We start from the raw sequence: 16,502 nt of genomic DNA on the forward strand, positions 1-16,502 counted from the left end.
ATGGACTCGTTTCCTTCCAGAATACTGCTTACCACCCTTACCATACTGGTGGTGCTCGTCCCGCCCAATGCCGCGCTGCTGCCATCCGTCGACATGCAAGCAGGAGCTCTCCTGGCCTGGAAAGCTACCCTGAGCAACCAAAGCCAGCATGCCCTCCGATCCTGGGGAAACATGTCAACGCTTTGCAGTTGGCGCGGCATCAGGTGCGGTACGCGGCAGCACCGGACGATGATCACCAGCATCTATCTCCGTGGGATGCGTCTTGGAGGGACGCTTGAGTCCCTCGACTTCTCAGCATTGAGGAACTTGACGAGCCTCGACCTGTCCCGCAACAGCCTTGCTGGGAGCATTTCGCCGAGTATCGGGGTCCTCGGAGAGCTCCATGTTCTGCTCCTGCAAGGCAACCAGATAAGAGGCTCCATTCCGCCCTCTTTAGCAAACCTCACAAAATTGCATTCTCTGATGCTTCATGACAACCAAATCTCCGGTGAAATACCAAGACAGATAGGAAAACTGAGTAGCCTTGTGAGCCTAAACTTGTCAAGCAATCAGTTAATTGGTAACATCCCTTGCGAAATAGGCAACCTATTGTTCTTGGGTACATTAGATTTATCTAACAATAGTCTTTCAGGTCCACTTTCCTTTTGTCCAGCTAATTCTACAGTAAATTTAAAACACCTAAACAGGCTATCAATATCCCAAAATAATTTAGCGGGTCACATTTCCAAAGACATAGTAAATTTACTCAACCTCGAACACCTTGACATGAGCCAAAACAACTTTTCAGGTTCAATCCCAAGCGAAATAGGTAACCTAAGCAAACTCACAGTCCTGCATCTTTCAGATAATCAGCTTTCGGGGCCAATACCTCCGGAAGTTGGAAAATTAGTGGGGCTTAAACTGCTCAGCCTTAGCGCAAACCATCTTGAAGGTTATATTCCAGCTAGTATAGGAAATTTAACACAGTTAACAACTCTAAATCTTTCGACTAACGAATTCATCGGACATATCCCTAAAGAAATAAGGAATTTAGTGGACTTAGAGCATTTGGGACTAGGGCAGAACAAACTTACGAGATCCATTCCGAACAGTTTGGGGAATTTGACAAAACTCGCGACACTGGACCTTCACGATAACCAACTTTCTGGGAACATCCCTGAAGAGTTAGGTTTTCTAGTGAACTTACAGGAACTGAACCTTTACAACAACACACTAAGTGGTTCCATCCCAAATAGTCTAGGGAATTTGACTAAGCTCACTACTCTATACCTTTGCTATAACCAGTTATCTGGATCCATTCCACCAGAAATTGGTAACTTAAGAGATCTTGTTTGGTTAACGCTAAGTTCTAACAAACTCTCTGGTGCATTGCCGTCTGATCTTTGTGCGGGACTCCGGCTACAAAATTTCACCGCTTATAACAACACGTTAGTTGGACCCTTGCCAACAAGCTTGCTAAGATGCACAAGCCTGGTCAGATTTCGCCTCGAACGAAATCAGCTCGAAGGAGATATCTCTGAGATGGGTTTTTATCCGAATCTTGTCTATATAGATATCAGTTCAAATAAACTATTTGGTCAACTATCTCATCGCTGGGGTGAGTGCTATGGACTTTCCATGTTCCGTGCCTCAGATAACAGTATCACTGGAGTCATACCACCAAGCATAGGGCAATTGACTCAGCTGAGGATATTTGATGTCTCGTCAAATAAACTTGAAGGACACATTCCTCCAGAAATCGGCAATATAATGACACTATTCAATTTGAGCCTCGGAAATAACTTGCTCAAGGGAAGTATACCGCAGGAAATTGCATCTCTAAGAAATCTCGAGTATTTGGATTTGTCTTCAAACAACCTAAGCGGGCAGTTAGGAGGGTCTGTTGAGCACTGCTTATTGCTTCGCCTTCTGAACTTGAGCCATAATCATCTCAATGGTAGCATTCCTAACGAACTAGGAATGTTGGTAAACCTACAAGGATTGTTAGATCTAAGTGACAATTCATTTGATAGCATGATACCGTCTCAGTTAGGTGATCTTAGCATGCTTGAAGCCTTGAATCTTTCACACAATGCATTGAGTGGCAGAGTTCCACCATCATTTCAACGAATGAACAGCCTCTTATACATGGACGTGTCTTATAACAAACTAGAAGGGCCAGTGCCAGATAGTAGGCTCTTCGAAGAAGCTCCAACTGAATGGTTCGTGCATAATACACATTTGTGCGGTGATGTGAAAAGTCTGCCCCCTTGTGACCACACCCAAAGTTATCGACAAAGAAAGAAGAAAAGAGCTATTTTACTAGCTATATTACCTCCCACTGTATCTTTTCTGTTCATCGCTGCACTAGCAACATGGATATGTAAAAAGAAGAAATCCAAGGCAGAAAGTGCAAAGGGACCGGATCAGGTCAAGATGTTTGGCATCTGGAACTTTAATGGGGAAGATGTGTACAAGCAAATTATTGGTGCCACAAAAAGTTTCAGCGATGATCATTGCATTGGAACTGGAGGGAGTGGATCTGTCTATAGAGCCCAGCTACCAACTGGTGAAATATTTGCAGTGAAGAAGATTCATACAGTGGAAGACGATGAGCTATTTAATCGTGAAATAGAAGCTTTGATTCCTATTCGGCATCGCAACATTGTGAAGTTATTTGGCTATTGTTCTACTGCTCATGAAAAATTCCTTGTGTATGAATACATGGATAGGGGAAGCTTAGAAAAATATTTGAAGAGCAAGGAAACTGCAATTCAATTGGATTGGACAAGAAGATTAAATATCGCTAAGGATGTAGCAAATGCTTTGTCCTACATGCATCATGATTGCTTTGCACCGACAGTTCATAGAGATATAACTAGCAGCAACATTTTGCTTAATTTGGAATTCAGTGCTTGTGTATCTGATTTTGGTCTAGCAAAAATACTAGATGTGGATGCATCAAACTGCACAAGGCTTGCTGGGACGAATGGTTATCTTGCCCCAGGTAAAATTATATCTATGTTGGAAAATCAGTGTTGTTATGTTTTCTTTGACCTCGTAAACTATGAAATTATCCTTTAGTGTTAATTTTGCTTATGGTCACTACAAGTAGTTTAGAACAGTTTATCATATTTTTTTTTTCCATAATCTCTACAATATATACTAACATCAGTCCTTGATCTCGTTTGTTGCACTAACTACATGCTTTTAGCAATATGTAATAATCAACAGTGACAATGTGTGTTCCTCTAAGGGTGATTCAGAAGTGATTTCTATTGTCTAAAACATTAACATCATTGATGCATACTATTCTTTTCGGGTAGCATCATCTTTACATACTCATTCACAAAAAGTTAACTCGTCCATACTGATATGGCAGAGCTTGCATACTCATCAAGGGTGACAGAGAAGTGCGACGTCTATAGCTTTGGGGTGCTCGTGCTCGAGTTGTTCATGGGACATCATCCAGGTGGTTTTCTTTCTTCCATGGCCAACAAAAGTACACCATTCGAGGATTTGTTGGACATCCGGCTCCCACTTCCTGAAGCTGAGATCGCAAGCAAAATATTGGAAGTGATCACTGTCGCTATTCGGTGCATAGAACCTGATCCATCGCACCGTCCAACAATGCAACAAGCAATCAAGGTGTTCTCTACAACTGAAAGACCTGACGATCATCTTGATTATCTGCAAACTGACGTTGTCATCCCTGCCAGCTGGTTGTGAATGTTCTTAGCCAACTGATGTGTCTTCTGTCAAATAGAGTTTGTTTTTGCCTTAGCCTCGTGCCATGTACTACATATGTTGTTTGTAAGATGGAGAGCAACTTTTCGTTAGTGGATGTAGGAGCCCATTCAAGTGGTAATCGATATGCCTGAATTACATTGGCCATGCTGATCTCTTTTGGATCATTTACTTTGCCGTTGGTTAAAAAGGTTAAATATTTAGTCAGCATATGTTAGTAGTTTTGCCGCTCCACCTTTCCATCCAACATCTCCCTAATCACCCCCGTGAGGTGACTGGTGAGGGTTCCATCCAGAGCATCACCGGCCCCTTGCATTGCCTTCCGAACCCCTGTTAGCATGTGCCCAGTGATCACCCTGTGACATCCCCTGTTGCTGGCCATGAGCTACTCCCAAGCGTGAGTATGCTCCAGCATAAACTGTTCTGTCCTGGCGCCCCCAGACCTACAAGAGATGGACACACCAGCAGGAGGCTGATGTGGCACTCCATGTGCACGCCATGTTGGCACCTCGGAGCCATCCAAACAACTTATATCTGATCTGAGCCATCCGTTCCACCTTCTCTCGCCATCGCCCAGTGATCACCCTCTGTCAGATTTTTCGAATACTCTACACAATTCATCATTCTCAGTAGCTTTATTCTTCTACCAGAAATTCCAAACAAACCCCCAAACTTCCAGAAGCCATATCTTCCAGAAGGTGATGTTGGGTGGTGATGAGTCTACTATGCCTATACTTTTTAAGATGTCACAATCACTAATTGCCACACAAGTTTGGAATAGAGATTGTAAGCGATTAGGGTGGAAGAGGATTTGAGGGGATAGGGTGATATTGGTGTTTTCACCAAATCCTCTTGGGAAAATGCTCAGGAAAAACTACCAAACCACCTATGTCAAACAACACCGCGAGGTTTCCACGGTGCCTTTTTTTGTCCCTCTTTTTTTGTCACAGGGATTAGGTGAGCTCTGCCTCACATTTTAGTTCAAAAGGGAACTACAATACTCTCCTCAACTTACAGTACATGGTTAGTATATGGAAAACGATACAACTAAGAGGCATTCAAGCTTGCATTCAGCATACATTGGAAAATATATCAGATGTCTGAACTAGATAAGAAAATCGCGCAATCATAAAAGTTCTTTGGCAACATAATCAAATGCAAGCAAACGTGTTGAGGTCATCATATACTCGCGTGTAGGCCAGACCACTATGAAGTGGATTAGAGAATGATGTGCAAACAACCAAAAGATTGGTTACCTGGCAGGAAAAGTATACTGAGCAGTGCTAATCATTCCATGATAAATCATAAATCAGTAACAATAACAAGTTTGAGTCATCAAAGTAACTTTTGTATTTGTGTTAAAGATGTGAGAATGCTACAATTTTGGGCGCCTGGTTGCCCTGTTGCTTGTTAAACAAATATTGGTTTCCAACAGAATAAGCCCAGAATAAGTGTCCACATGATGACCGACAAACTAACTTTCTTGACATAAAGAGTTTTCTACATTTCCACTTACCTCTACTTTAGGTACATAGGCCTAGTGACATGACAAATATAATATCCAATAAATAGCCAGATGTCAACCAGGTAAGTAGAAAATATTATGCTCGTGTTCACAACAGTGCTGCAAATCCCATATGGCACTGCCCCGTTTTTCTACCTCAGACATATATTATATTAAAGGATACTTCAGTCAACAAGTCAGGAAGGTCTAAAGAGGGCAGAGTAGGGGTGGGCAAACACGGTTTCATGGTTTGACCGGTGTTAGTTTAGTTCATGTTTTTGCACTAAAGTGGAAGTGGAGATTTGATTTGTGAAAGGAAATGAACTACTCACACTAACCGGTTTGAAATGGTTTCCACCAGTTTCAGTTTTACACAGCCCTAGGGCTGAGTCAGAGTCCCCCACTAAAATTTCTCAAATTCTTTTGATTTCTTAAAGTAGATATCTAACTTTTTAATATACAAAAATGTTCTCACCCAAATTTTCTTCTTGGAACCAATGAGCACGGACCATATTGCAAATATCTGTTGACAAGTCAACACACAGTTTGTATCAGAAATGCCACCACTAGTTGTTCTTTCACAAAAATCCCTAAACATTGTAGGTTTATAGACAACAGTTGTTCCTATGTTTAGCTATTACTAACTTACTGGGAGTGAGAGAAAGTTTTGTAATAGTAAGGCAAATGCAAAGTACTCCCTCCGTTCACCAATATAAGATGTTTTAGTTTTTTGTAGATTCATCTATTTTATTATGTATCTAGTCTACTTTTCGTTTGTAAATTCACTCATTATGGTTTGTATCTAGTTCACTTTAAAATGTCTAAAACGTCTTATATTTATGAACAGAGGGACCACAACACTTTGAAGCCTTAAGTTAGTTTTACATTCAGCAATGGTGCCACGCAACAGTAATTGTTTTTAAAAAAATTGACTACAGGCTCTCAGGTCTGAGTAATGAGGTATTTCCTAAAAGTTAGCAACAGAATATCTTTACTCACAAAGTAGTGTATTAGTTAGTATTACTGAAGGTGACAGGCTGACAGCCCAAGTGAGCAATACCTGAAGGCACCATCTCCAATTGTTTTTAGCCCACATTTCTTTGTTATTCAAGTGAATCGAAGGTATTAATTAGATCTTCTGTCTCGACTTCAAGAATGACTTGCCATTCTGCTGCACAGCAGCTCCACAAGTAGCACTAGCACATGCAGCTCCACATGAAAATTTTGTGTAATGTGCAAAAACAAGATTTATGTAGGGTTGGTTGGACCAATCAGCGAACAGATGTGACGAATAATATCAGCCGAAGAATTTGGTCGAGCTGCATTTAGTGCCTTCTGAGACATCTCTGCCATCAACTTCTCATCACCTGTATAATGAGAATAGTTAAGGACACATCGGAAAATGAAAATTGCGGCTTAAGAAATGTCTTATATGCACAAACAATAATGAATATCAGGTTTCAAGCAAGTAGTAAAAATACATAAAACATACGTAAATGTCTACAGTGTGATCACACAATAATGCAAGGTAAATTATGACAGTCCAGTATAATCTGAACTATTTGCTATAAGCTTATGTAGTCTTTAAGGCCAGCTGTTTGACCATATGGTTAAAAAATGCAGTCAAAAGAATATACTTACTATTGGTCTAAGACCAAGTGGGAAAATAACAACCTACCTAGATAGCCATTAACACACCAAGCAACAGCCTTACATAGACATACTGAGCAACATTGGCTAGAAGACATCGAGATTATTACCAGTAAAAATCTCTTGTTTTTTTTCTTGGGGAGTAAGTGTCATGGTTGAAAGTACTATAAACTACTAAAGAACAATTCATGCATGTGCAAATTTATGTTTCCATCAACCTGACATTGCAAAGCATGGTAAGTCATAAAACGATTAAGTGAAAATTCCAATAAGTGCCATGTCAATGCTGCATATTTCGTGTTTGATATTGTCATCTATAAGTATAACTCATGAAAGTAAGACTAGTAAGTTGATGTCACGTACCAAAAACTTCATCAATTATGCGTGTTAGACTACTTGAATCAAGTTCATCTTCTGTTATGACCTTTGCTCCCATGACATCAGCCATGATATATGCATTTTTCGTCTGATGGTCATCCACAATTGTTGGTAAAGGTATCTGAAAGAAAGAGACAACAAATGATCTAACCAAATTCATATGAACAAATTCTGACAAAAGCATAACATATATTGTATTTTGCAGTTTACCCAATATATGCAAATTATCAGTACATTTTAAATAGCCTAAAATGAAACATACTTTTAGCACTATAGTTTTTGGCATAGCATCTTGGCCTTGGTCATTTTATCGGCCTGAGAACTTTCTAGTTAGCGCACTACAAGTTTTTGCTATATAGTTATTCTTTAAGCTTTGACACAACTTTTTTTCTAAATTGAAAGCATCAAGCCCGACTTCTAATTAATAAAGTCCCAAACAGCCATAACAAGTACAAAGTGCTGAAGAGAAAAGTGTACATGCATCGAACAACAGCAAGCAAACATAAAAAAAAACACCGAAACTAAAGGCGTAGCCTAGAATGAACGAAGCCCTCCACTGCTGAAACAATCTTTGACCGGAGTAGAGAAAATACAGAATCATGATGTGAGAAAACCGCCATTGCAGGAAGATTAAGCTCTCGTCTTCTTCAAAGTAGGCCTTGTTAAGCTTCATGCACTAGTCCGAAAGCCAGGAGGCCTATACGAGGACTCCGAGGGGGCAAAAACAATTTTAGGATAAATTGCGAAAGCCAGGATTCGAACTCGAGACCAAAAGTCCGAACTGATGGAAAGGGCTAGGCAATCTACTTTACACACTTTAACAGGCCTGATGTCAACTTCACCACATCCATCTCCATTGCCGAAGAGAGCCAGCAGCCCCCTCGCTTTGGCTCGAGGGACACCATACCATCAGCAAACGCAGAAGCTTACCCTAGAGCCCAGACGAGAAGATGATGGCACCAACAACACAAGAAGAAACATCAAGCACATCCATCGAAGCAGAGCACAAACCACACACTGAGGAACACCACCATGTCCACCATCCAAACACACCGGCCAGCCGACACGACCCAAGGCTAATGAGATGATGCCTCCAAGGAGGAAGCAACACCGAAGCACTACCGCTGCTCGGCCTAGCAAGGAGGACCGTGGGTTTTCACTTGGAACAGGAGAGGGAGGGATCTTGGTCCATGGCAACACCACCAAGGAGGGTAGCGTCGCTGCTGCCGGCACCGACAACATCGGGCATGGCTTGCGCCCAGACATTGGGTTTTGACACGACTGACAAAATCAAATTTATTTACAGAGCATCTAAGTGTTTCTTTAACACAAAAGAGATGAATTCTTAGAGTTAACATATTTTTTTCGATAATGTCTTAGAGTTAACATGTGTCAATTATTAAACATGGAACTTGTAGTTTGAGCACGACAAAGGTCCATCAGGTTTCTTTCAGTTGTTCAAAGGAAGAAAAACAAAGTACATATGTTGAAACAAATGGGATTACATAACAAGTAAGTTGATGAGATATATGATACCAGAATTGCCGGTTTCCCAGTGACCAATATTTCAGTGCAAGCCACAGAGCCAGCTCTAGAAACTACAACATCAGTAGCCGCATATGCCATGTCCATTTCATGCAAGAACCTTCATATGAAGAAATATCGAGAATCAGTAGGGATTAAGCCAGGAAAACCCAAAATATTAACGTCCTGCTATGTAGAGCATCAAACCGATGCACACTAGAAAATATCATTGACTGCAAGATCAAACTATGGTGTTCAGATGCATAATACGATCCTAGGGATGCAGCAACCGAATCAACATCATGTTTTTTACAATGAATTAGAGTTAGCAAACAACATCAGAACTAGAAAAGGTGCTGATATTACATCTCAGTACAGACAATATCATCATACATTGGACAAAAGGAGGGGTCAACCAAAAGGAAGGGAACTCACGGGGTGAGAAACAGCCGGCGATGATGGCCCCTGACGAGGCTCTCCATCTCGCAGAAATCCTCTGGCCCGGTCTGCCATATAAGATACCTATTTTTCCTTTTCGTCAGCATTTCGTAGTACATGTTAAGCACAGCCACATTGATCTCCGGCGATCCCAGCGTCCCGGCGAGAAATAGCACGACCTCCGCCCCGTCCTCGCACCCCGGCCCCGCCCTGGGGAAGAAGCGCGCCATGGCGGCGGCCTTGGACACCCGGAGGTAGTTGCGGATGGCCATGCGCACCGGGTTCCCGTAGACGGCGCACTTGCGCTTGGGGAGGAGCCGGACGGGCGCGTTGAAGGCGAGGAAGACGCGTTGGGCGACGGGGGCCAGGAGGCGGGTGGCGGGAGCGGGGCCGGCGTCCTGGTCCTGGATCACGAAGGGGAGCCCCAGGAGGAGCGCGGCGAGGCAGCTGGGGAGTGAGGGGGGACCCCCCGTGGCGACGAGGACGTGGGGGCGGAAGCGGTGGAGGTGCAGCGCCGCGGCGAGGAGCGCGCGGGGGAGGCAGGGAGGGACTGTGGCGAATGCGTAGGAGGAGGCGGCGGCGGTGGAGGACTCGAGAGACGGGGCGGGGCCGCCGAGGAAGAGGGAGCGGGAGTGCGGGAGCGAGGCGTGGAGCTCGTCGGCGAGCGCGAACGCGGAGTAGACGTGGCCCCCCGCGCCGCCGCACGCGAAGGCGACGCGGAGGGAGTCGGGGGGAGCTTGGGGATCCTCCGAGACGGGGGCGGGGTCCCTGGAACGGGAGAGGTGGCAGCGGCGGAAGCGGGCACGGCGGCTTTGTGCCGGGATAGAGATGCAGACGGGCGTTTTTGTGGTCTGTGTGCCGGGAAGACCGCGAACGAGGAGTCGGGGCGAGGTCGCCACCATTATGGCCGGCGACGGCGAGGGTGACCGGAATGGCGAGTAGTTGGTCGGAGAAGAAAGAGCTGGCTGCTGGACACGAAGGCGCTGTGAACTTTCAGAGTTGTGACGCACGACGACTTTATTTTCAGCCAATATTTTTTGCCGTTGGATCTGGATCCAAATATTCAACTCCTCTTTTGCCGTCGCTGCTTTGATGCGCCATTGCTTCTGTCGTCGAAGTATGTAAGAGCATCTTAACTCGTGTCTCAAACCGTCTCCAACAGCATCTCCAGCGCATGATGTACGTAGATGTTAAAAAATTGTTACTCCTATATATATCACGTTGGTTTAAAAAATAGCTCTAACTAATGATGCAGATGTACTACGATGCAAATTTTTAAGCATCCAATAACCACTTCCAGCGGTGCGCCTTAAGACCATGTACTATGTGTAGCCGATTCCTGGAAAAAGGTTGTCAGATAAGGAACCGTTTTCCTTTACCTGCTATGTGTGAACCGCATCATGCGATCGATAGGGCCGTAGAAGTAAAGAACTATTACTTTTCCTGTTCCTACCACTTCGTGTGAGCAGCCTTCTTCCCATCCCTTTGTCTCAGCAAATGAATCATTGTTTTATCGGTATGAACCGAACCAACTTGTTGGTTCGCTTGTTGTGTCAGAAGTAATAAGTCGATGCTTTACTATGTGTGGAACCGGTTCCAAAGCCTCTATGAATCGCTTTTAGACCACATAGTACATGGTCTAAAAGTTTTGAAGGTCTGACGTCTAATAGAACATCTGGCGTCACGAGGCAGTCCCTGCTCCATAGGGCATGCTGGACATCTCGAATGGAAGCGACGATCCTCACCACGTCGGTAAAAGACAGATCCGTACCACCCACCGGTGTCCCAGCCTATTCTGCCCCTGCTTTCACGCCGTAGCTTTCCTCTCATCCCTCCTGCCCCCGCTAATTTCAACGTTGTAGTTCATCTGCGCCTTCTTCCATAACGCATCCCTTCACCCAACCGCCCATTTAACTGTCGATGGTCTGTCGTCTCGGGCGCGGAACGTGGCGACCACCATGCACGCAAGGTGTTCGGTCATTTGCTTGGTAGGCGACATTTTCGTAGTTCTTGTCTTTTTCGTCGCCACTCTCGTTTGATTGATGATTTCTTTGTTATTCAGGAGCACTTTTTGATTCTCATTTGTCTTCGACAATTGCAAGCCGCCGAGCAGAAGAAGGCTCCATGATGTGGAGGATCTAGGTTTGGTAGTAGGAAATTCAAGCCCCAACAGAGGATTGAGGGTCATACCATGCTCTAAACCGAGTACTTTGCCAACGATGAACATACGCCGACAATTTTCGGGGGCACTATAGGATGAGCAAAGAGTTGTTCATGTCGATCCCTCATGGCGTGAGAGAGTATGACAAGTACTTCGTTGTGGTGACAGAGCATACCACTGCATGTTGTAGTACGCACGTCGTTGACATAACACAAGTGAAACACCGTTCCACTAATATTATATCCCTCAGAGTGGTACAACAGAAACATATGCGAGTCCAAGGTATGTCTATAGAAGTACACACGAACTGTTTACATAAGATCAACACAGCCTCCTACTTTACAGTGAGGTAAAACTTCAAATAAAGCTCCAGAAGAACGACTCGTAGACTAACTTATTGCTAGCCCAAGTTTAAGAGCTACTTGGCTTGCTATAGAAATCTAGCTACTTAGGTGCTAGGATTAGGGAAAGATTCCCTTCTATTACTAGTCTAAGTTTCCACTCTGGCTGATGCAGGAGTTGACTCCCTTGACTTCTTTGATTGGATTCTTCATCTTGTTGCAGTTGTCTCCTTTGTCTTCGAGTTCCACGGTAGTTTCTCCTTTGTGCCTTGATCTAAGAAGGGGGTTCAAATGGGAGGGAATGAGTACGAGCGTACTCAGCAAGTTCATATTAGGAAATAGGTGTATCATGCACTAGCTACATCCATAGACCAGAAAGTCATAGGCCAATGCAAGTTTTCATAAACATTTCTTCAAAAGGTTTATTTTATTTTGAAAACTATGTCCGTCAGTCTTCACATGTTGAACAGAACTTCATGGAGTTTCTTTTCTGTCGCGTTCGTAGTTCCCTTCCCAGAACAGGGAGTGACTGCCACAATTTGATACACTCTGCAGAGGTGCGTTACTTTTCCCATAAGAGAACTTATCCTTGATACCAACCGGGTGTACTTTCCCGTCCACACTTCCTTGGTGTGGGGCCAGGTGTAAGATCCAAGCCAATCACTGCCTTCTCCGTGACCCTTTAAACTCACCCTTTTGTCCACCCGTACATCCCCGGTAGACATCTCCCGATCATACGGCTTTACGCCCGATGTACGTCGGACAATCATTCATAGACGGTAGAGCCTCTCATCCACACGGATGGGGATTTTAAAGGATTTCCCAACCTACTGCAGTGTTATCCCAACACCCAGCCAGGCTCTATCAAGTCCGTTGATGTGCAGGAGGGAAAAGATATAGCTGACTTCCCCAGAGCCATTATAGATCTTATGGTCAACGCGATATGTACGGCGCTAGAATCACTGGACGGCATTGGTACTTAGTCCTAGATGAATATTACCCGTGCAATGGAACCTCCACCAATCAACACATACCATGGTTCCATTGCCCACCACATAGTCATATTCATAATTGAAAAGGTAATATTTTTCTTTTCAATGCAAGAATGATAAGTATAGTACTTTGCATATAGTTTGATAAAAATAATCAAATGACATGAGCAAGCGATGAACTTGCCTTTCTTGTCTGCAAGATTATGCAGGCAAAAGCTTCGATACGTGATAACTCCAAATGCTGAAATACCATCATCGTCCGGTAAGGACAATGTTTAAAGAACTGGTAAATATGCTATAATGCATAGTATGAGATGCAATCGCCCAAGCGTAACCTAACCCCGATGATTTATGATTGGGTGAGTTGTATAGATTTCTATAGGGCGTGTTGCACTTTTAGGAGGTTCTCAAACAAGGTTCTTATTAGGGTTGGTGAGATTATAGCATAGAGAAGTGATATAATGCAACATAACAATCATACACACAAAGATTAGTAGTGGAATAATATGTGAAGAACAGTTGTCAATTTTAAGTTCTATGGTGCATGGTTGATGATTACATAAATTATACTTCAGAAGAATAACTTTTGAAGAACGGGTTTAATAAAGAATTAGAGCTACTACAAATAGGAGCTATGTGCTTCTAGGGTTTACTATTGGATTCATTTAGTTCACTAATAGGAACTAGTTGGGTTCTTAAGTAGAATGGGTCTATATGTAGCAAGTATTAGCAGGTTTGTTATTATGGTTGATTATAGGTATCATATTCAAGGGTTGTTATCAAGGTGGTGCTATGAGTTAAACATTAGAGTTTACTATGACTACCTATTGGTTTCACTAAGTAATCAATATTGGTTTGCTAGGATAGTTGGTTTGTTACCTCCTAAATAGGGTTTAGTGGAATATGAGCATGTGATGTGAATTACTACGCAAAATTGGTATTAGGGTTGATCATCATGAGCATGCATTCATTTGTTTCTTATTAAGATTCTATATGTAAAGGTAAATCTCACATGATCACATGTGATAAACAACTAGGGTTTTAGAGTTGATTTTAATGTGGGATGATCACATAAAATAATGGGATCAAGGTTCTTACTTATAGTAGTATTAGGGTTTCTAAATTACAATACAACTCTTGAACTAATAATTGATAATAGAGTTGTGGTTATTAATTACTTTGAAACAAAATTAATGAAGTTCTTAGCATTTTATTAATTTTAAAAGATTTTCTAATTAAGATAAATAGTATTTAGGGTTTAATTAGAAACTAGGGTTTTATAATTATTGTTAGATTTTAAAATAGGGATTTCTATTTTCGTGCCCTCGGGTCCTTAGTTGTGCTCAGTTTTCCCCAGCTCCTTAGTTTTTCCTCGGTTTTCCCCAAGACCTTGTCTGAAACCATCACAGGTGCTGTAACGGCCGGTTGCCCGATGGTTGACCGTTATCTTCTGATTAGTGGGGCCACGTAGAGCCCGCAAAGACACGTCGGACCATCCATCTTTGTTTGACCGTAAGCATCGCTGTACCCTGACCAAAACGCGAACAAGTGGGGCTTCGGTATATCGAATGACAAGTGGGGCCATGACGCTGATACAACGGGCAATACACGGGTAGGATTAGATTTTTAAACGGAGCTCTATAACGATGGCACGGAGGAGGTGGCCTGCAGGGTGCCGAGATGAGATCGACGTCCACAAAGAACTGCATGAGGCGAGACCAGACGCATTAGATAGATATGAACTAGACGCGTTTAACCATGCAAAGAATAGAAGAAATGGTCGACGACATCGACGACTACCTCAAAACTTTGACTGACTGTGTCGGACACGAACGCGAGCAATGTAGAGAAAACTAGTGTCTCTCCTTTCTGGCGTGTATAGATGGGTGCTAGAAGAGTGTGGTGGCGAAGGGAAAGACCTCGCGGTGGTCTGTGGCGTCCAGCATAGCGGGGCGGCGTGGCCATGCCCACAGCGGCGTGCATGCATGTTCGGCATTGGCATCAGCATGTACGTTCGGCATTGGCCTCGGCGGTATCTCTGGTGTGTCAGTGATCGAATGAGGGGACGGGATTGAGGGTGCATCCCGACGGTGACCTAGCAGTGGCGGCGAGCATAGCCGTTCTGAACATGCCGATATCGGCATCGGCATCGTTTGGAGGCTGTGGTGCTCGAATCAAGGTGGGATTTGTTTCTTGTATGCCAAAATGAATTTGAAACAAGTTTCATGTTGAAGGTTAGGTAACGAAAGTTTGTAACTAAAAATTATACTAGCGCCATGGTGAGGTTCTTTTTGATAGAGCTATACGGTTGGGCAAACTTTTTTGACACTTTTTAGATAGGGTTCCTTGTTGTTACACGTATGGTATCATGTATGACAAATTTGGGGTCATTTGGAGATGTTCGAAAAAATCACTTTGCTTAAGCGCATGTCGTTTCGTCTCACTGAAACCAGCTTTTCTAACAAGGTGATTTTTTCTACCTTCTCTAAATGACCTCAAATTTCATACAGATGATCTTCTATACATAGGTAGATAGATTGTTTCGTTTTTACATTTTTTGAACTTTTTATTTCCCTTTATAATACCCAATTGATTTTCAGGTCAAAACCCCGAAAAACAGCATCATGTATGGCATCATTTTCACCATAAATTTCAAATTTTGTGAAACTTTCCCTTTTATATATTCCTTGTTGTTATAGGTATGGCATCATGTATGCCAAACTTGGTTAGGTCTCACTGAAACCAGCTTTTGTAACAAGTTAGGTTTTTTCGACCTTCTCAAAAGGGATTTTTTCTACCTTCTCTAAATGACCTCAAAAATCATACAGACGATCTTCTATACAAAGATAGGTAGATTGTTTCGTTGTTACATTTTTTTGAACTTTTATTTCCCTTTATAATACCCATTTGATTTTCAGGTCAAAAACCTCGAAAGTTAACATAAGTAGATGGTGAACCCTCCCAAACTTCAAATACAGAGATAGATAGATTGTTTTGTTTATAATTTTTACCGTGAATAGTAATGGATACAAGAAATCAGTGATGGTTTATCATTTTTTGCGTGAAAAGTAATGGGTACAACAAATCGGTGATGGTTTATCATTTTTTGCGTGAAAATTAATGGCTACAACAAATCAGTGATGGTTTATCATTTTTTGCGTGAAAAATAATGCCTAAAAGAGTTGGGCTTATAATTTTTAGCGTGTGAAAAATAATACAGAAAACCGCCCTTTAGCATACTTAGAGGGTGGAAGCTAACAGCCGACAGAGAGAGAGGAGTTATCCTGCCCGTTAGATCATACGATCAACGGTCGGCGGGCACGATCCGCGTGACATGGGCTAGACCAATGATACGTCTCAAACGTATCTATAATTTCTTATGTTCCATGCTAGTTTTATGACAATACTCACATGTTTTATATACACTTTACATTATTTTGATGCATTTTCCGGCACTAACCTATTAACAAGATGCCGAAGCGCCTTCCTGTTTTCTGCTGTTTTTGGTTTCAAAAATCTTACACAGGAAATATTCTCGGAATTGGACGAAACAAAAGCCCACGGTCTTATTTTCCACGGAGCTTTCCAGAACACCGAAGGAGAGACGGAGAGGGGGCAAGGTGGCCCCACACCCTAGGGCGGCGCGGCCAGGAGGGGGCGCGCCGGCCTATGGGGTGGGCCCCTCGGGCGCCCTCCGACTCTGCCCCTTCGCCTATTTATTCTCTCCGTCGCGAAAACCCTAGTACCGAGAGCCACGATACAAGAAAACATACTGTGACGCCGTCGCC

General features: G+C 43.0%; 2 protein-coding genes across 2 annotated transcripts; one reads left to right on the forward strand and one right to left on the reverse strand.

Moving 5' to 3' along the window:
• LOC124656454 (MDIS1-interacting receptor like kinase 2-like) lies at positions 1 to 3,708 on the forward strand. Its single transcript, XM_047195196.1, has 3 exons — positions 1 to 631; positions 932 to 2,986; positions 3,362 to 3,708. The coding sequence occupies exons 1-3, from the start codon at positions 1 to 3 to the stop codon at positions 3,706 to 3,708; spliced, it is 3,033 nt and encodes a 1,010-aa protein (XP_047051152.1).
• Positions 3,709 to 6,154: 2,446 nt separating this feature from the next.
• Positions 6,155 to 10,153, reverse strand: LOC124654762 (UDP-N-acetylglucosamine--N-acetylmuramyl-(pentapeptide) pyrophosphoryl-undecaprenol N-acetylglucosamine transferase). The gene is made up of 4 exons (XM_047193750.1): positions 9,218 to 10,153; positions 8,795 to 8,903; positions 7,244 to 7,379; positions 6,155 to 6,597 (listed from the first exon to the last, which is right to left on the reverse strand). The coding sequence occupies exons 1-4, from the start codon at positions 10,120 to 10,122 to the stop codon at positions 6,479 to 6,481; spliced, it is 1,269 nt and encodes a 422-aa protein (XP_047049706.1). The 5' UTR covers positions 10,123 to 10,153; the 3' UTR covers positions 6,155 to 6,478.
• Positions 10,154 to 16,502: the final 6,349 nt, after the last annotated feature.

This window comes from Lolium rigidum, chromosome 5 (assembly GCF_022539505.1).
Source record: "Lolium rigidum isolate FL_2022 chromosome 5, APGP_CSIRO_Lrig_0.1, whole genome shotgun sequence".
Taxonomy (NCBI): Eukaryota; Viridiplantae; Streptophyta; class Magnoliopsida; order Poales; family Poaceae; genus Lolium; species Lolium rigidum.

What these genes read in the sequence shown, in the direction of transcription:
- LOC124656454 (XM_047195196.1), top strand. Translation starts at nt 1, where the DNA reads ATGGACTCGTTTCCTTCCAGAATACTGCTTACCACCCTTACCATACTG. An exon ending in ATCTAACAATAGTCTTTCAG is followed by an intron (nt 632 to 931) that starts GTCCACTTTCCT and finishes ACCATCTTGAAG; the next exon opens with GTTATATTCCAGCTAGTATA. An exon ending in GAATGGTTATCTTGCCCCAG is followed by an intron (nt 2,987 to 3,361) that starts GTAAAATTATAT and finishes CTGATATGGCAG; the next exon opens with AGCTTGCATACTCATCAAGG.
- LOC124654762 (XM_047193750.1), bottom strand. Translation starts at nt 10,122, where the DNA reads ATGGTGGCGACCTCGCCCCGACTCCTCGTTCGCGGTCTTCCCGGCACA. An exon ending in CTGGGAAACCGGCAATTCTG is followed by an intron (nt 7,380 to 8,794) that starts GTATCATATATC and finishes TCTTTCTTTCAG; the next exon opens with ATACCTTTACCAACAATTGT. An exon ending in CATAATTGATGAAGTTTTTG is followed by an intron (nt 6,598 to 7,243) that starts GTACGTGACATC and finishes CTCATTATACAG; the next exon opens with GTGATGAGAAGTTGATGGCA.